The 19,180-nt window shown below is 62.4% G+C and overlaps 1 protein-coding gene across 1 annotated transcript in view; it reads right to left on the bottom strand.

The window, feature by feature from the left end:
- The window catches only part of CDH15 (cadherin 15), a 23,377-nt gene extending 4,197 nt beyond the window's left edge, over positions 1-19,180 (bottom strand). Inside the window, exons 1-9 of the mRNA XM_024233783.2 lie at positions 19,081-19,180; positions 11,317-11,475; positions 10,537-10,692; positions 5,837-5,981; positions 4,257-4,417; positions 2,910-3,038; positions 2,189-2,374; positions 1,058-1,311; positions 103-245 (exon numbers count right to left, since the gene is read on the bottom strand). Of these exons, the coding sequence (XP_024089551.2) occupies positions 103-245; positions 1,058-1,311; positions 2,189-2,374; positions 2,910-3,038; positions 4,257-4,417; positions 5,837-5,981; positions 10,537-10,692; positions 11,317-11,475; positions 19,081-19,122 (1,375 nt within the window). The 5' untranslated portion in view covers positions 19,123-19,180. The remainder of the gene's footprint in view (positions 1-102; positions 246-1,057; positions 1,312-2,188; positions 2,375-2,909; positions 3,039-4,256; positions 4,418-5,836; positions 5,982-10,536; positions 10,693-11,316; positions 11,476-19,080) is intronic.

The raw sequence follows: 19,180 nt of genomic DNA, 5'->3' as shown, positions 1-19,180 counted from the left end.
TGAGCCCCAGGGTGACATGGGCAGAGCCCTCCAACACTGGCAGGGGTGCTCAGCCGGGACAAGGCCAGGTCAGGGAGCCCCCAAGCCCGCGGCGCCGCTCACCGTCATCCTGGGCCAGGACGATGGCTCTGTACCAGCCGCCCTTGAGGAAGGGGGACGCCGGGCTGAGCACGCGCTGGGTCTGGATCCGGCCAGTGGCTGCGTCCACTTGCAGCCAGTCTTCTGGGTCGTAGTCCTTGGAGTAGCTGATGCAGGGGACGGGGAAGAGTGGGATCTGAGTTTACTCCAGGGCCCCACAGGTGTGGTCAGGTATGGGTGCATGACACGCACTGCACACACACACAGGCACACACATACATACCACATGCATGTATACATGCACACAACATATACACACGCACACACACTGCCTTACATGCTACATGCATGCACACACCACAGCACACACACATGCACATATATACACATAGACACTCCCCCACACCTTGCACACACCACCACCACACACCTATACACCACACGCCATGTACCACACATGTGCACACACATATGCACATACACATGTACACACAACCCATGTGAATATGATGGGAGCTGCAGTCACCAGCACCTTCTGTGAGGAAACTGAAGCTCAGGGAGGGCAGGCGAGCTGTCCAGGGCCCTGAGATAATTGTGTGGCAACCTAGTTAAGCCTCAGTTGGTGCTGGCCCTTCCCGGGCCCTGTGGACACAGACAGGGATACACAGGGCCAGGCTTGGGGTAAAATGAGATGTGAATGACCAGTCCCTTGGGAGCAAGGGCCTCCTGGGATGGACACGGCTGGCAGGGACAGACTGGTGTGCACAGGCTGGAGTTGGGCCTGCCCTAGGGGGTGAGGTCACCCCAACATGCACACACGGGCATGCTCGGGACTCGAGACCCTCCAGACCTTCAGGAACCCACACCAGCAAATGGCCCCTACACCCTCTGACCCTCAGAGCCCAGGGGTCAGGGGCACCCGAAGCAGGAATGGGGCCGTTAGCCTCCTCTGCCTCTCCCAGGGCCTCAGGAGCCCCACCTGAGCCTCTGCAGCTGCTCTGTGTCAGGGTCCCGGGCAGAGAAGGTGGCCACCAGAGTGCCTGGGGGTGCTCCCTCTGCTAGGCTGGTCCGAAGTGGGTTCTCCTGGAACACGGGGGGCTCGTTGGTGTCCTGCACATGCACACGGACCTTGGCCTGGCCCCGCTCAGCCCTGAGGGCGGCCGCCTGCAGTGGGGCCTCATTCTGCACTGACACTTCGAGTTCGTAGTGTTCACAGCTCTCATAGTCCAGGGCCTGAGGGAAGGAAGCACAGCCCGTCACCCACCCAACGCAAGTGTGGGCACCCGAGGGCCGATGCCATGGGGGAGCCACTCCTTGGGTCTGTCCAGAGCGCCTGTACTTTCCTTCTGCCCCTTTTTAACCTTGAAAAAAACAAATTATGCAGGGCGAGAAGGCACAAAGAATATTATTAAAATGCTGGTTGTGTGTGGTGGTGGTTGGGGAGCAGACCAGGGTTCAAGCACACGCTCCTCAGGTGTTTCAGCGAGAGCCGTGGGGGGATGGTGCCAGCCCCTGCAGTCACTTGATTTTAAATAAAGGAGATCGTCCTGGGTGATGTGGGTTGGCTTTATCCACTCAGGTGAAGGCTTTGAGAGCAAAACTGCATTTTCTCTGCCTCTAAACTGCTGCATCGGCTCCGGCCTGTGGTCTGCACGTTAGACCTGCCCAGCCAGACCCCAGTACCGCATGAGCCAATTTCTTGCAGTAAACCACTTACTGTGTCAGTATCTAAATACATCCACATCTACACGTGCGGACATATCTGTGCATGTGTCTATCTCCTCTTTCTCTGGTAGAACCAGGACTGACACAGGTGTGCAGCTGTGTTTTTGTACATGGATTCCATATGAAAGGAGGAAGGCTGGACAGAACAGAGTGGTGTAGGGTGTCCCCTGCCTCTGGCCCTCAAGCCCCATGGGTAGCGTGGCCTGGGACCCAGTCCTCAGGCTGGGGTGCTCCATGCCCTCCCCCACTCTCTCACCCAAGGACGAACACAAGGTCCCAGCTGGTCAGAGGATGTAACCCTGCCGGGAAGGGGCTCAGACCCCAGTGTGGGCAGCGTGGGCATCTGTGTGTGCCAGCATCTGTGTGCCAGCCGGGGGCCGCTTACCTTCACAATGGACAGAACACCCTCGTTGGTCTTGGGGTCCGTGCGGATGGTGAACTGCCCGTCGGGGTCGCCTTCCAGGATGGTGAACCTGGCCACCCAGTTGGGGGAGCCTGGCAGGTCCCTGTCCTCTACCTCCAGGCGTCCCACATCCACTCCGCTGACGGCCTCTGTGGCCTCCATGAAGAACTGGGGGGGGAATCCCAGCCCCAGTTACCAGCAGGGCTGGGGGGACAGCATGGATGGGGCCCCCAAGGCCCTCAGCCCACCCTCCCTCCTGCCTCCCAGCAGGAACACCCTCCCTTGCTCCTGTCGAAGCTGCTCCCCACCCAATGGGTGTCCTCAGGTTTGTCTGTTTTGTGAGTCACTGTCCCCCAGGGGGCCCCATGGTCCTCCTCTGCGGGCTCAGCTTCGTGCTCCCTTCCCACACAGCAAAGGCCGGAGGGAGACTTGCTCCCCAATGCTAGAGGGCGTCAGAGGATCCCAAGGGCTGCTTCTCCCCAAGGGCCTCTCTCCCAGCTCCGACTCCATTCACATTCACACGCTGCCACGTGCCACCCCAGGGCCCCTCCAGCTGGGGCTTCTAGCCACCCACGTGGAGTTCCTTCTCCAAAGCACACCATCCTCCTGCCCCATCATGAAGCCCCCTGCCTTCTGCAGGAGCCCAAGAAGGGAAGGCAGCTCTAAGCAGGGGCTACTTTCGAGGGAGGGACAGCAGCAGCACCTCATCCCTGGTGAACTCGGGGGCATTGTCATTGATGTCATCAAGGGTGATGATGGCTGAGGCAGTGGCTGTGAGGCCGTCTCCAGACATGTCCGCCACCTGAAGGGTCAGATTGTACACCGCGACCACCTGGGGATGTGGGGCACAGGGTCAGAAGTTGAGGGCCCAGGTGGGGCACATGGGGACTGGTGAGGGGCAGGAGCCAGGCCACCTGGCCAGCTCAGTTCCTACGGGAGCGCCCAGTGGGTGTTGAAGACCCCAAATGGCCCTGAGAATCCTGCCCTGATCCTAAGTGCATGGGGCTGTGATGCTGCCCCAGCCTATGGCGCTGGATAAGCATTTACAGAGCACCTACTGTGCGCTGAGTAAGCGTTTACAGAGCACCTACTGTGCGCTGAGTAAGCGTTTACAGAGCACCTACTGTGCGCTGAGTAAGCGTTTACAGAGCGCCTACTGTGCCCTGGGTAAGCGTTTACAGAGCGCCTACTGTGCCCTGGGTAAGCGTTTACAGAGCGCCTACTGTGTGCTGGGTAAGCGTTATAGAGCGCCTACTGTGTGCTGGGTAAGCGTTTACGGAGCACCACTGTGTGCTGGGTGTTTACAGAGCACCTACTGTGCGCTGAGTAAGCGTTTACAGAGCGCCTACTGTGCCCTGGGTAAGCGTTTACAGAGCGCCTACTGTGTGCTGGGTAAGCGTTATAGAGCGCCTACTGTGTGCTGGGTAAGCGTTTACGGAGCACCACTGTGTGCTGGGTGTTTACAGAGCACCTACTGTGCACTGGGTAAGTGTTTACAGAGCACCTACTGTGCACTGGGTAAGCATTTATAGAGCACCTACTGTGTGCTGGGCACCTAGCACACCAGTGAGCTTGGGTCCCTGCCCTGGGGAACCATGGTTAGTGGCAGGGACAGAAATGGACAAAGACCACGTAACAGTGTAACCAGGAGGGCTTCCCAGAGGGGCTGACTCAAGGGGGGTCTTCTGGGAGCACAGAAGTCCGACAGCAAGGGGCAACAGGGGCCCTGACAGAAGGAGCTAGTTACTTACTAGCGGGGAGCCGTTGCCATGAGGCTGAGGGGGGTGGGGCTGCTTGGGGAGCCCTGCCCTGTGCCAGGCCCCTCATGCCCTACTTGGACCAGACCCCTCCCACCCGGGCCAGCGTGGCTCCTGTCTGTGCATCAGTGGGTTCACCCCAAGCCGTCTCCTCAGGAGCCAGGGCCACTGCAAGCTCTGCAGCGACAGCAGGGACAGGAGTGTCTGGGGTGGGCAGGCTGGGGGCAGAGGGACCCACAGGAGATGGGCTACCCTGGCCGTGCGGGTGTGGAGCTGCCGGGGTGCCACCTCACCTCGCGGTCCAGCCCCACTTGCACTGTGCGGATCTCCCCTGTGAGCTCGTCGATGCTGAAGAGCTCGGGGCTGCCCTGCTGCAGGATGGAGAACCGCAGTGCTGCGTTGTCCGTCTCAGGGTCGTCGGCGTCTGTGGCCTCCGCCCTGGTCACATAGGTGCCTGGGAAGCACAGGGAGGCGTGAGGGCCAACGTCCACTGGGCCGATGGGCTGGGGGCATTGTGAGGGGCGCGGGGGCACCTCGTGTGCACAGGCTCCACGGTTCCAGATGGGGCAGTCAGTCCATGCTGCTGTTCGTGTCACCGAGGCGGCCAGCACACGGCAACCCCCAAGTCCAGATGCTTCCCGCTGCCCCTGAAGCCCACCGTGCCGTGTCCAGGCCACCTATTTGGTTGAAGCCTTTTGCCTGGCTTGTGCTGTTTCTGGGGTCGGAGCACAGGAGCATTGGATGCAACCTGGGTCAGGTGCTGGCTCCCGTGCCTGCCCGGTGCAGGGGCTAAGGGCGCTGGGTCAGACTGGGCTAGCTAGCGGGGGCCTCCAGGAGCTGCTGGCATCCAGGGTGACAGAGGATGCATGGGCAGGATAAAACAGAGGACGCACGGGCAGGATAAAACAGAGGATGCACGGGCAGGATAAAACAGAGGACGCACGGGCAGGATAAAACAGGGGACGCACGGGCAGGCTGGGTAGAGGACACACGGCAGCCGAGCAGAGGACGCACACTGCGTCTGTGTTGGCCAGAGCCCCCGCCCCACCTGCTGTGGGAAGCGTTACTCCGGAAGGTGCCGCTAGAGGAGCCGCACGTGACAGGACCAGGTGTCACCTCCCCCCATTTCCCTCTCCTGAGATTTAGGCCTGACCCCTCTGGCAGCTCAGGTGGACTCAGCCACCGAGGTGAGGTGGGAAGGATGGGCTTCGGGCCACCCTGGGGAGCAGCTCCTGGCCGGCTGTGACTTCCTCCCGGGACAGCTGGAGCCGGGATGTGCTGTCTGTCACCTGGGGCAGAACGAGGCGCGGAGGCCACTGCCACAGACATGGGAAGGAAACTGAGGTGGGATATGAGCCTCCAAGCCTGAGCCTGGGCCAGGCCTGGCCACAGTCCCTGGTAGCTGCAGACACGAGGGGGCCTGTGCCCTTCCGCCGGGTCTTTACCACGGGCCCCCAGGGAGGTGGGAGCAAGTCCCCGTGGCTGGAGCTTATGGGTCAGCCTGGGTTTAGGGTGAATCACAACCTAGAGATGCCTGTGGGTGCTCCGGACCCCGTGTGAGTACAGGGTGAGGATGGGGTGTGCCTGGCTCCAGATGGCTCCCTCAGCAGGAGGGAGAAGTCATTTGCTTTTGGGGGAGAACAGGACCCCTGAAAAACCTCCACTCCCAGGCTCAGATTTTTGGGTTTGAAATTTATGTTGAAATGGGAAGTGGCAGGAGTTGACCTGTGGAAACGGACCTGCCTTGGAGACTTGTTTACTTATTTTTAGACTCTCTGAGGGGCCTCTGGAATTCTTGCTTAAGGGAAATCCTGGACTTCACAGAGCCCTTCCCTGCAGCCCCTCCCGGCCTAGGGCTGCGGTCCTGTCTCACCTGGGGCTGAACCCTCCAGCACGCGGCCGGTGAACGCCTCCTGCAGGAAGGCTGGCCGGTTGTCGTTCTGATCCACAACTACAATCTCCAGGTCCGTGGGGTCCTCCAGGGTGGATCCTCCCAGGTCCAGGGCAAACGCTCTTAGCTGTTCAAACACAGAGCAAGGGCTGGCTCTGTGGCCCCCAAATTTCTGTAGCTCCCGTTAAGGCCACATGCGAAAGAGACAGCACGTTCAGGCTTTGTCTCCAGCTGGAAACACCAACTTAAACAGGCGAGAAACAGCACAGGGTGGGGCATCTGTCACAGCAGCTGAGGACGTCCCTGAATGGGAGCCACCTTCCCTTAGCAGACAGGGCAGGTGCCACTTTCCCTGCTTGCCTTGGCAGCCAGGAAGCTCACAGCTGCTTCATGTGTGACTAAAGTAAGGCTCTCAGAGGGTTCCTAATCTCTCTCCCTTTCTTTCTATGGTCTTCGTTCCTCCTGAAGTTGTTTTTTTTTTTTGAGATAGAGTTTCACTCTTGTTGCCCAGGCTGGAGTGCAATGGCGCGATCTCAGCTCACTGCAACCTCTGCCTCCCGGGTTCAAGCGATTCTCCTGCCTCAGCCTCCCAAGTAGCTGGGATTACAGGCACCCGCCACCACGCCCAGCTAATTTTTTGTATTTTTAGTAGAAATGAGGTTTCGTCATGTTAGCCAGGCTGGTCTCGAACTCCTGACCTCAGGTGATACGCCTCGGCCTCCCAAAGTGCTGGGATTACAGGTGTGAGCCACCGCGCCCGGCCTCCTCCTGAAGTTTAATTCCCCTGTGCGCATGACATTTTAAACTGCCTCCCATCCTTTTGGAGAACGGGCACAATTACAGTTTCCAAGTGAGAAATACTCTCTAATAACTTTTGATGTAAGGGATCCAAGGACTGGTTCTCAAAGTCTAAAGGAAGATTCGGGGCAAATAAAAGGAAATTTTGCTTCCTGCAGAGGCAAAGGCAGGAAGCGTCCTTTCCCCACATCTGGTACAAAATTACTTTTCTTATTTTTTTTCCTTTTGAGATGGCGTCTCGCTCTGTTGCCCAGGCTGGAGTGCAGTGGTGTGATCTCGGCTCACTGCAACCTCCACTTCCTGGGTTCAAGTGATTCTCCTGCCTCAGCCTCCCAAGTAGCTGGGATTACAAGGTGTGTGCCACCACACCTGGCTAATTTTTTGTATTTTTAGTAGATATGGGGTTTTGCCATGTTGGCCAGACTGGTCTCGAACTCCTAACCTCAGGTGATCCACCCGCCTCAGTCTCCCAAAGTACTGGGATTACAAGCATGAGCCATTGCGCCCAGGCCAAAATGACATTTTGGAGAGGGCAGGCTGGGGATGGGCAGGCTGGGGGAGGGCAGGCTGGGGAAGGGCAGGCTGGGGGTGGACAGGCTGGGGGAGGGCAGGCTGGGGGTGGGCAGGCTGGGAGAGGGCAGGCTGGGGGTGGACAGGCTGGGGGAGGGCAGGCTGGGGGTGGGCAGGCTGGGAGAGGGCAGGCTGGGGGTGGACAGGCTGGGGGAGGGCAGGCTGGGGGAGGGCAGGCTGGGGGAGGGCAGGCTGGGGGTGGGCAGGCTGGGGGTGGACAGGCTGGGGGAGGGCAGGCTGGGGGAGGGCAGGCTGGGGGTGGGCAGGCTGGGGGAGGGCAGGCTGGGGGTGGGCAGGCTGGGGGAGGGCAGGCTGGGGGAGGGCAGGCTGGGGGTGGGCAGGCTGGGGGAGGGCAGGCTGGGGGTGGGCAGGCTGGGGGAGGGCAGGCTGGGGAAGGGCAGGCTGGGGGTGGACAGGCTGGGGGAGGGCAGGCTGGGGGTGGGCAGGCTGGGAGAGGGCAGGCTGGGGGTGGGCAGGCTGGGAGAGGGCAGGCTGGGGGTGGGCAGGCTGGGGGAGGGCAGGCTGGGGATTGACAGGCTGGGGGAGGGCAGGCTGGGGGTGGGCAGGCTGGGGGAGGGCAGGCTGGGGGTGGACAGGCTGGGGGAGGGCAGGCTGGGGGAGGGCAGGCTGGGGGAGGGCAGGCTGGGGGTGGGCAGGCTGGGGGAGGGCAGGCTGGGGGTGGACAGGCTGGGGGAGGGCAGGCTGGGGGAGGGCAGGCTGGGGGAAGGCAGGCTGGGGGTGGACAGGCTGGGGGAGGGCAGGCTGGGGGTGGGCAGGCTGGGGGAGGGCAGGCTGGGGGAGGGCAGGCTGGGGGTGGACAGGCTGGGGGAGGGCAGGCTGGGGGAGGGCAGGCTGGGGGAGGGCAGGCTGGGGGAGGGCAGGCTGGGGGAAGGCAGGCTGGGGGTGGACAGGCTGGGGGAGGGCAGGCTGGGGGAGGGCAGGCTGGGAGAGGGCAGGCTGGGGGTGGGCAGGCTGGGGGAGGGCAGGCTGGGGGTGCGCAGGCTGGGGGAGGGCAGGCTGGGGGAGGGCAGGCTGGGGGAGGGCAGGCTGGGAGAGGGCAGGCTGGGGGTGGGCAGGCTGGGGGAGGGCAGGCTGGGGGTGCGCAGGCTGGGGGAGGGCAGGCTGGGGGAGGGCAGGCTGGGGGAGGGCAGGCTGGGGGTGGACAGGCTGGGGGAGGGCAGGCTGGGAGAGGGCAGGCTGGGGGTGGGCAGGCTGGGGGAGGGCAGGCTGGGGGTGCGCAGGCTGGGGGAGGGCAGGCTGGGGGAGGGCAGGCTGGGGGAGGGCAGGCTGGGGGTGGACAGGCTGGGAGAGGGCAGGCTGGGAGAGGGCAGGCTGGGGGAGGGCAGGCTGGGGGAGGGCAGGCTGGGGGAGGGCAGGCTGGGGGAGAGCAGGCTGGGGGTGCGCAGGCTGGGGGTGGGCAGGCTGGGGGAGGGCAGGCTGGGGGTGGGCAGGTGCCTGCAAGGAGTGCAGACGGGGTTCTGGGATTCTGGGCTCTAGGGCTCCCTTCTCTTGCTCCCACTGCCCTTTTTCTTCTTCTTCTTCTTTCTTCTTCTTCCTCCTCCTCCTCTTCTCCTTCTCCTCCTTCTCCTTCTTTCTTTTTCTTTCTCCTCCTCCTCCTCTTCTTCTTTCTTCTTTTTTTTTTTTGAGACAGAGTCTCACTCTGTCGCCCAGGCTGGAATGCAGTGGCGAGGTCTCAGCTCACTTCAACCTTCGCCTCCCGGGTTCAAGCGATTCTCCTGCCTCAGCCTCCTGAGTAGCTGGGACTACAGGCGCATGCCAGAATGCCCAGCTAACTTTTGTATTTTTTAGTAGAGACGGGGTTTCACCATGTTAGCCAGGATGGTCTCGATCTCCTGACCTCATGATCTGCCTGCCTTGGCCTCCCAAACTGCTAGGATTACAGGCATGAGCCACCGCGCCTGGTCCTCTTTTCTTCTTCTTTTTTTTTTTTTTTTTTTTGAGAGAGGGTCTTCCTCTGTCACCTAGGCTGGAGCGCAGCGGCGCAATCACGGCTCATGGCAGCGTCGACCTCCCACCTCAGCCTTCCAAGTAGCTGGGACCACAGGCACGCAGCAACACTGCTGGCTAATTTATTTTACCATTTTATTTTTTTCGTTTTACCATTTTGTCTTTTGTTGAGACAAGGCCTCACTTTGATGCCTAGCCTGGTCTCGAACTATTGGCTTCAAGCGATCCTCCTGCCTCGGCCTCCCAAAGTGCTGGGATTGTGTGAGCCACCGTGCCCAGACAGGGGTGCTGGGACTGTGTGAGCCACTGCGCCCGGCGCTCACTGCCCCTTCTCTGAGAATCCCAGCCCCCAAGGGGCATCAGTGGTTTCTTCCCTGACTAACCCCACTCCTGAGAACAGTGGCGGCCACTGGGATCAACATTATTTTGGGGCCAGGCATGGTGGCTCACGCCTGTAATCCTAGCACTTTGGGAGGCCAACATGGTGAAACCCCGTCTCTACTAAAAATACAAAAATTAACTGGGCATGGTGGTGGAGCCTGTAATCCCAGATACTCAGGAGGCTGAAGCAGGAGAATTGCTCGAACTGGGGAGGTAGAGATTGCAGTCAGTTGAGATTGTGCCACTGCGCTCCAGCCTGGGCAGCAGAGTGAAGCTCCATCTCAAAAAAAAAAAAAAAAAAAAAAAAAGTCGGGCGCGGTGGTTCACGCCTGTAATCCCAGCACTTTGGGAGGCAGAGGCGGGCCAAGGTCAGGAGATCGAGACCATCCTGGCTAACACGGTGAAACCCCGTCTCTACTAAAAATACAAACAATTAGCCAGGCGTGGTGGTGGGCACCTGTAGTCCCAGCTACTCGGGAGGCTGAGGCAGGAGAATGGCGTGAACCCGGGAGGCGGAGCTTGCAGTGAGCCGAGATCGTGCTACTGCACTCCAGCCTGGGCGACAGAGCGAGACTCCATCTCAAAAAACAAAAAACAAAAACAACAGTATTTAGAGATTCTTCACGACACTCCTGAGCTCCCAGGACCAGCGTGTTGTTGGCTGTGGTTGAGCCACAGAAGCTATAGCTCCTCCCCGGCAGAACCAAGCTGCTCCCCCACGGGACCTCTGTCTGCCCTCCAGTTAAATGGGAACATAACCCTAAACAGCTGCCTCCTCCAGCTGCAGGGCCTCGGTCCCAAACCCCTGTACCTGCCCCCTCACTTAAGGGTGCCTGGATCTTGCAGGAGAAGCAGTCTGGCCTGAAGCCCACCGAGCTGGGAGGAGAAGCCTGGTGCGGGGGAGAGGCACTGGCTTCCCACCAGGCCTGCTTGAGGGGCACAGGTCAGACCGCGCAGCTCCGCACCCTGAAGCGGTCGGTCTTCTCGCGGTCCAGCATGGCATTGAGGAAGACCTTCCCCGTGAACTTGTCGATAGAGAAGACGCCCCGGGGCTCCTCGTCTACGCCGGGTCCCTGGATGCTGTAGATGACACTGCCCAGCTGCTGCTTGTCTGACTTGATCTGTGGGGCAGGAAATGGGGTTGGGGAGAGCTGCTCCGGGCGGGGGCCTCTGTCCTCTCTGCAGCCCCTCAGGCCCCTCCCCGGCTGACAGCAGGGCAGGTCTAAGTCTCCTAGTACTGGAGGACGGATCCTGGTACCCAATGAGGGCTGTGCTGGGCTGGGGACAGCTCAGCCTGTGGCCCCAAGGGTGCCCCGTCTTGCAGCCTCATTTCAGGCTCAGCCCCTGGTGTCCTCAGGGCCCTGGTCTCTTGGGCGATTTTGGGTATGTGAAGCTGAGGCCCACGCAAGGCAGTTCACCTTCACCTCCATCTACTCAGCGTTGGCGAACACGCAGACAAAAATCACACCAGAGCCTGCAGCCTAACGTGGAGTGTGTCCACCCAAGGCGCATGTGGGGTGGGAGCAGCTCTGGACTCCCCCTGCTGCCTGGGGCAATGGGGAGGGTTTGAGCCCTGCTGTAGAAACCACGTTGGAAGCCCAGAGCCCTGGCAAGGTGGGCGAGTCCTGCCCCAGCTCTGCCCTGAAATGGGGCCCCGCTGACTCCCAGGAGACCTTTAAGAATGAGGGAGGCCCACTGGGACCAGCCCACCCCTTTCGCCCCTCCTGCCCCCGCCACCTGCTCACCTGAACCAGAGGGTAGGGGAGACGCTTGTGGTTCTCGGATACGCTGATCGGGGGGATGACCCAGGCCCTCCGCACACGGCTTGGGGCAGGCGCCCGGCGCCAGGGGTATAGGGTGGTGGGCCTCCTCCATCCAGGAACCCCCAAAGACAGGCAGAGGCTCTGCAACAAAGACAGATGCATCCCACAGCACGCTCTCCCGGAGCCCTGGACAGATGCGTCCCACAGCACCGTCTCCTGGAGCCCTGGGCGGCAGCGTGTAGCTGGGAGCTGTGGCTGGTGAGGAGGCCACAGGGCTCAGTGTTTCCCTCGGCCCGCGGGTCGGTGCTCATTGGCGCGGGGCAGCTTCCGCACACGGGGCTGCGTTGTACGAGGGCAAAGGCATGTGAGCCCCGCCCCCGTCAGACTGAGCTGGGGCCTTGGTGGCCACACCCCAAGTACTGGCCCTCAAAGCCCCCACCCAGCTGTCCCGCATTCTTCTACTGGGCCCACACAGCAGGGCTGTCTGCAGCCTCTGGCGAGTGCATGTGGGTGCTGGGAGGTAGTGCTAGGGTTCCAGGCCTCTGGCTGGAGGGACACCTGAGATTCACCCAGCGGGGGCACAGCCTCACCCCAGGTGCCAGGGTAGCCGTGCACACAGAAAGCCCCTGGGCCAGCCAGGGCTGGGGAGACCGTGGGGTCCTGACTCGGAATGACCCCAAGAAGCCAGTGGCGGTGCCCGTGGGCACAGTGGGCTGGCTGTGGAGGGTCCGGGGGAGCGGCAGGGGAGGTGCCTGCAGGAAAGTGCCCGTCCCCCTCCACCTCTCCAGGCTACTTTGTGGGAACGGAACCCCGGGATGCGAGAGTTCAGCTCCAGTCCATCAAGAGCAGCTGGAGATGTATCCGCAATTCATACAGCGGCGCCCAGCTGGACTGCTGTGTGGCAGAACCGGCCTGCAGCTGCTGCTGGTCTGTCACGCCCCACCAGGTCAGGGCTGGGCAGCCAACGCTGGTGGTGCGGGTTCCTGAGACTGGCTGGGCCAGGGCCAGGGCTACCTCGGTGGGGCTGGGTGGGGTGGGGCCTGTTGTGGCTGCACAGCCAAGAGGGACATGGCTGGCGACAGAGGGGCAGCCCAACCCCCAGCCTCACTGTTCTTCTCCCAGAACAGGGTACCTCGGTGCAGTCTTCACCTCTTCACCCCAATACTTCAGCCGCTGGGACCCTGGCATGCCCATCTCCTCCTCTCCCACATCAGGGGCTGGGGTGTACTGTTTGTAATGCACACGGGAAGCCCTGGTGCTCGGGTATGGGGCCTGGGCAGAGCGTGGGGCTGCAGAGGGAGACACTGTGCACCCCACCCTACTCCAGGGCCAGGACAACCCTCGGGCCAGTAAAGACCCCAAAGTGGAGGTGGCTGCCCCCAAATTCTCCTGAGGTCCTCACGGTCAGCAACTTTTGTGACCACAGATGGCCCCACACCCACCCCTCAGATGGGGAAACTGAGGCCTAGAGAAGGGACCCAACTCCAAGAGCCAGGTGGGGAGGGGCACTCGTAGTGACCCCAAAAGCACATCCTGAATTTTCTGGTTTTAAAAATGTGGTCACCATACCCAGCTCCTAGCCTGGGCCTTGGGCCTCCCTCCCGGGGTGCCCGGCCCCACCTTGGTCAAAGGGAAGCTTACAGACGGTGGGTCCTGCCTGTCCTGGGATCCCCAGGACACCTGTGCTTGGGACCCCCCAAGCCTGAGGAGTCAGTGTTTCTGGGTGGGCTGCATGGCTCTTCCTGAAAGACCCCTGACCCTAAAGCACAGCTTGGTGGGAGCTGCCGCAGCTGACAGGACATGGCTCTGGGCAGACCCCAATCGGCTCGGCACGGACATGGGGGTCACCCTCGGGCTCCCGTGTCAGGCCGATGCCTGGTGCAGCTCGTTGGGGCACAGAGTCTGCTTGAACTCGGTGAGGGCAGCAGGGGCCAGGGTTGGGGGAGAGGCGGGGGAGAGGGAGATGAGGGAGGAGGAAACAGGGCTGCCCTCTCCCCGTCCCCTGTGCCCCGGGCCTGGCTAGGAGCTGTCTGTGCCTCCCTAGTCCTGGGGGTCTCCAGGCTCCCGGCCTTTCTCTTGGGTGACCCTCCTCCCCGGAGGCCCCCTCCCACCCAACAGCGCTCTCCTAGCTGCCAGAATGTTCTAGATCTTCACCATCCAAGACCCACAGGCCACATGGGGCTGCTGAGCCCTTGAAATGTGCCTGGCAAAAGTGAGGAGCTATGTTCCCCTTTCACCTCATTGTGGTTAAGGCCCCATGTGTGGCCAGCACCCAGCCCCACACGCCCAGCGCTCACAGCCCCAATCAGCCTTGGTGAGGGTCCCCCGACCTTCCCAGCCCCCCACTGCAGGGCTGTGGGGGTGAGAGACCCAAGGCCCTTCCTGCCCCCCACCGGCACCATGTGTAGTGAGGGTGTGGCGTCTGCATCGTCCCAGTGACAGGGGCTACAGAGGAAGATGCTGAGTTGGGGTGAGCAGGGTGGGAAGCTTCCAGGACCCTGTGGCCAGGGTTGTGGTGGGGGTGGCAGCAGCTCCCCAAGGAACAGACCCTAACGCAGAAACGGGGCAGCCTCCTGCGCCACCCGGCTGGGGAGGGGACAGAGACCCCTGACGGGGCAGCCTCCTGTACCACCCAGCTGAGGAGGGGACAGAGACCCCCTACCCCGTGCCGTGCTCTCCGGGCACCCCCACCCAGGACAAGCCCTCAGGCTGCTGGGCTGCCATGTGGGGCAGGCGGACGGGTGGGAGGTGCTGGGTGTCCTAGGCAGGCGATTGGGAGTCTGGGAGCAGAGCAGGCCTCAAACATCACCCACCATACACAAACTCCTCAGCTCCCCTTTCAGACAGGGCCCCCATCTCAATATCATCGTCTTGGCAGCCTGCTCCTGAGCTCCTTCCCCATCTCAACATCACCATCTTCACGGCCTGCTCTTGAGCTCATTCATCTGGACAGCAGGTGGGCTGGGGTCTAGGGAGGCTCATGGGACTCCCCAGCCAGCACCAGGTCCTGTGCCTACTACAGAGGTGTGCCGGCCATGCCACACCAACACCTAGAACAGCTCCCCACATTGTGTGAGCAGAGGGAGCGCCCAGTCAGCCCTGGTGAGTGGGACCCTGCATGGGAGGCCTCACCCAGCTCCCCGCTGGAAGGGGGCACCCACTTCAGGCGGGGTGGGGCCCCATGAAATGGAGCACTGAGAACTGGGGGGTCAGAGTTGGGCCAGCCGGGCCACCCCTGCCCCTGCAGAACCACAGATGTCGACGGCTACTCTGGCCACCACGTCCCTGCTGGCTCCGAGGCTGCCAGCTCTCCTCAGCCCTGTGCCGATGCCTCACCCTCCAATGCCGCCTGCTCCTGCTGGCTTTGCCGAGACTTCAATCTAGGCAGGGGCCAGGACGTGGGGGCAGGTGGCCTTGAGAGGAGGCAGTGGCTGGGGCCTGGTATGTCTGAGTGGGCAGGGGCTGGGAAGGAGATGTTGGCATGGCCAGGAAGCCTGTCAGGCTGAACCCCCATTAGGCTTGGCCTCTGTCCTCCACCACCGGCTGCTTACCCTGTGTGGACGAGCAAGGCCCAGGCTGCCCATCTGCCCACCCTGAGATGGGGCATTGGGGCCTCTCGCTCTGACTGTCCCGTCCCCAGGGCTGGCCCAGCACACAGAGGTCCCCACAGGCAGTGGCAGCAGCCTCCAAAGCAGGGCCACCTTCCCTGGGGTTCTTGGCCCTCGGCCAGCAGGACCTGGGCCCCCTCCTCCATGGCCTCCTGGGAGTCCAGAGAGTAGCAAATGCTTTGGCAGAAAGCAGGGAGAGGATGGGGTGGGGGCTCCTCAGGCTCTCAGGCTGGGGACCCTGCCGGGGAAGCTCTCTGCCAGCTGACAGATGGCGGCCCTTGCCTCGGAGCCTGCCAGCACCCACAGAGCACAAGCCACTTCCAGGGCTGGGCAGCTCCTGCCAAGTGGAAACCTGCCTGCCCAGCGTGGGGCCTTCATCAGCCTCGGTGGGCACAGGGTTTGTTTCCGGCCCTGGCTGGGCAGCTTTGCGCTGGGCCTGGGAGGCACCTCCCTCTCCCCCTCCCCTTTGGTCCTCCTAACCCCCCAGGAGCCTGTGGTGGTCCCTTCACCTCCCAGCTCTGGACAGTGAGGTTCAGAGAGCCTGAGGCATTTGCTCAAAGCCACACAGACAAAGCCAGGAGTCACATGGGGTCTGAGACCCAAGCTAGGCTCTGAACTGCATGCTCTGAAGGAAATCCAGCTGCAGAGCCACACCAGCCTTGGGCTAGGCCTGGGCATGGGGCAGGGAGACCCCAGGCTCTAGGAACCCCAAGTGGCTGAGGTGGAGGGGCCACCCCCACCCGGGCAGACGTTTCCATCCCTTCCCTGCCCAGCTGCCACCAAACCTGGGCCAGCCCTGTTCCCCCACCCTCCAGCTGCCTCCACCAGAGACCCTCCAGTCACGCTGGGCTGGGTGCCGTCAAGGCAGAGGCTGGGAGTTCCGGGCCCAGGCCTGTCCACAGCCTGAGTTCACCAGGTCACAGCAGCCGCAGAGCCTTGGCAGGGCTCACTTGCCCAGATCATAGCCGGTGTGGGTGTGGGTGTGGGTGGGCAGGCAGGCCACGGCCCACTTCCGGCTCTCGGGGGTGTTCTCAAAGCTGGCTCTTTGTCCTCCCACCCCATCCCCGTCCCAGAAGACGTGGCCAGTGGAGGGAGGGCCTGGGAGCCGTCTTGGGGAGATCGGGACATCCGGTGCCCAGGACAAAGCCACATCAACGCAGCCAGCCCACAGCCCTGCACCTGGGCTAGGGGACACAAGCATCCTGGGAGGTGGATTTTGTGGACACCCGTCCACTCCTCTCTGTCCCCCACCCAAGCCAGGCAAGACCCATGGACATTAGTGACCTGCTTCCCCACAGTGGGTCCCCAATGACACCCCCAAGCTCATCCTCCACTGGACCCTTAGCCAAGAACCTGGAGGGAACCATCTCGAAGCCCTTGAGACGTCTGGGGCCACCACCCCGCAGCCGAGCTCCTGGGACTTAACGCCTCTCTTGGGGTCTGCTCCTAGCCTGACACTCAACCCCAAGGGGCTGCTTCATGAGAAAGCTCCGCACACACTGAGCGCTCGCTACAGTTTACAAACACCACTGCGAGGGGGGAATGAGAAGCGGTTCTGGGGCCAACCTCGCACTCCTGCTCCCCCGATTTTCCAAGGAAGGGTGCTGCGAGATTCTAGGAACACACTTGGTGGCGCGTGGGTGGGTTTGCCTGGGAAGGGAGTGTGAAGGCCCCTCAAGCTTCTCAGGCTTCAACCCCTCCCCCAGGCTGGAATCTGGGGCCACCCTGTTCCTGGATGGCCAGGCATGCCAGGAATGGCCCCAGCTGTTGGCCTGGCCCAGAGAGGCTGGAGCATCTTTCCTGGGCCCCACCCTCTCTAGCTGCTGCGGGCTTCAGAGAAGGGATGGGGAAGAAAAGGCATGGAGGCAGCTGTCCCTTCCAAAGCACAGTGTCTGGGGCTGTCTTGCCACTGTGGGAAGAACAGTGGCCTGGGAGCCACTTCCCTTCTTGGCCTCGGTCACAGTCACCCGAGCTAAGAGCCCCCGCCTGGCCCCCAGGGTGCTGCTGACTCTGTCTCCCAGAGACCAAGGGGCTCCCAAAACCCAGATGCAGAAGTGGGACCCTTCCCAGCAGGCTGGGGTTCTCTGTGAGTCAGCAGTGCTGCCTCAGACCTCAGCCGCCTCCCAGCTGGGGTGGGGTCCCCGGTGTACGGGACCAGCAACTAGGGATGGTGTGGGTGCAGCAGGGCTGACAGGGGCCAGTTCTGAAGACACCCTCTGGGTGGGGCTGAGTGAGCTCAGCAATCAGAGGTGGCCGAAGCAGGGGAGCAAACCCTCACTTGGAGAAGGCCCTGATGGGCCCACGCTGCCTGCCTGGGGGGTCACCAGGAAGCGGCCCAGGACCCCGAGGCTGCCCAGGAGAGCGCACAGTCCTGAAAGCTGAGCTGGTGGGGGAGGGGCAGGCAGGGTCCTGACACTGACATATTTTCTCTCACAGTGGAGTGAATTTGAGCCTTGGCTATAGTCCCCTTGCCAGCTGGCCCCCACCTCCACCACCTCCCCCAGCCTCCAGCTGTCGGGGTAGGGGGCTATTGTCCCCCAGCCCTGGAGGAGAAAAGAAGGAACAGTGAGAGGGGAGGCTTCTGGGGAGGGAGAGGTCCTGCCTGCCTCCCCACCTGCCACAGAGCCCCCTGGGGCCTGTTGAAAGGCAAACACTCCCAAATCCAAAGGAAGAGGTCTCAAGGAATGTTTTCACAGGCGCCAGCCTCCCCACCACCATGCCCGGGGTCGGGGTGCCAAGGAAGAAACTCTGTCCCCAGAGCAGGTGGGGAAGGGCCCTGGAGGCATGGAGCCCCCTGGGCTGCGCCTCCCGGCAGAGGGCTGAGGGGTGGAGGGCCAGGGGGGTGAGCACGCATGCTGAACCACTGTCTCCCCCCGCCACTGTCTCCAGATGGGGGAGAGGGGGGTGGCAGGAGCCGTGGTGCCCCTCAGGGGCAGCTGCTGGAGGGTCTGGCTGGCCAGGCGCCTGGTCAGCTGCCAGGGGCTGAAATTGGAGCCAGCTGGAGCTGGGAGGCCTGTGGGAATGAGGGGACTCAGGAAGCCCCTTCAGTGGGGGGCTGGGAAAGGAGTGGCTTCCCTTACTCACTGTGTCCAGCACTCCCTGACCACCGCAGGACCACAAGAGCAATGAATGCTATGAGCACCGCTAAGCCCTTTATGTGCATTCTCTCTTGAATTGGCAAGAGAGAGGCTGCCCTCCTGTACCCAGTGATGTCCCAACCACAGCCGGCCATGCCCCAGCCCAACCCAGTCCCTGGGGGCTGAAGCCACTGAGGCCACATCCTCCATGTCTAGGTCCCCCTAGGGTGTGAGGAGACGTGGCTCCAGCTAGGCAGTACCCATGGCGGGTGTGGGGGGCTGAGGCCTGGGCTTCCTTCCACGCTGGCTTGCTCCCACGTTGGAGAGACCACGGTGCCAGCAGTCCAGAGAAGAATTTTAGGGGCAGAGTCCAGCAGCCTCTGGGGGCTGGGCCCCCAGGCCTGATCACCCCAGGCAGCTGCGGCAGGGTCCCAGGTGAAGCCCAGGAACAGAGCCCCCAGGGCTGCCACACGCCACTCTGCAAGGCCCTGTGTGTTGGGACCTGGCTCGGGCTCGGCCCTCCCAATCAAGAAGTAGCGGTGAGTGTGAGTTCCTGGGGGCAGGGCCTGCAGCCACCCCTGTTGGCTGGGAACTTGGGGTGGGGGGTTTGGACATCACCCAAGACTAACCAGGGGTCCTGTGCCCACCACAGGGAGTCCCTATGGAAACCTGGCCCCCAGCCCCCCGGAGAGGGGGACTCCTGCCCCTCCCCCTCTCTCTGCTCCACTCAAGACTGGCAACGCCCCAGACCCTGGCAGGGGTCCCTCCAAAGAGAGGGCACGGCCTGCTGGGTGGTCCCTGCCTGAGGTCCCTGACCCCAGCAGGACTCTGCAGTCCTGGGGGTGATTCCACCAGGTGGAGTGTTTGGTTACACTCACTCCCCACAACCCCTGGGATGCTGCCCCCAGCCCAGGGACCCACCCAGGGCCACTCTGCTCACAGGCCCCCAAAGGCGGCCAGGGCCAGTGGTTCTGGGGGAGACCTGTGCGGCTGCAGTTGAAGACACTGTCCCGCAGGGCCGAGGGAGGCAGCGGGGACCCCCGCAGGTGCCGATGCCTTACCTGGGCCAACAGCCCGAGGATGAGGAGGAGCGCGGCGTCCATCGGGGCCGGGGCGGGAGCGGGGCCGGAGTGCACCCGCGACCCGAAGGCGCGCGTCCAG

The sequence above is a fragment of the Pongo abelii genome, chromosome 18 (genome assembly GCF_028885655.2).
Source record: "Pongo abelii isolate AG06213 chromosome 18, NHGRI_mPonAbe1-v2.0_pri, whole genome shotgun sequence".
NCBI lineage: Eukaryota > Metazoa > Chordata > Mammalia > Primates > Hominidae > Pongo > Pongo abelii.
This window is presented reverse-complemented; position numbering and strand designations above follow the sequence as displayed.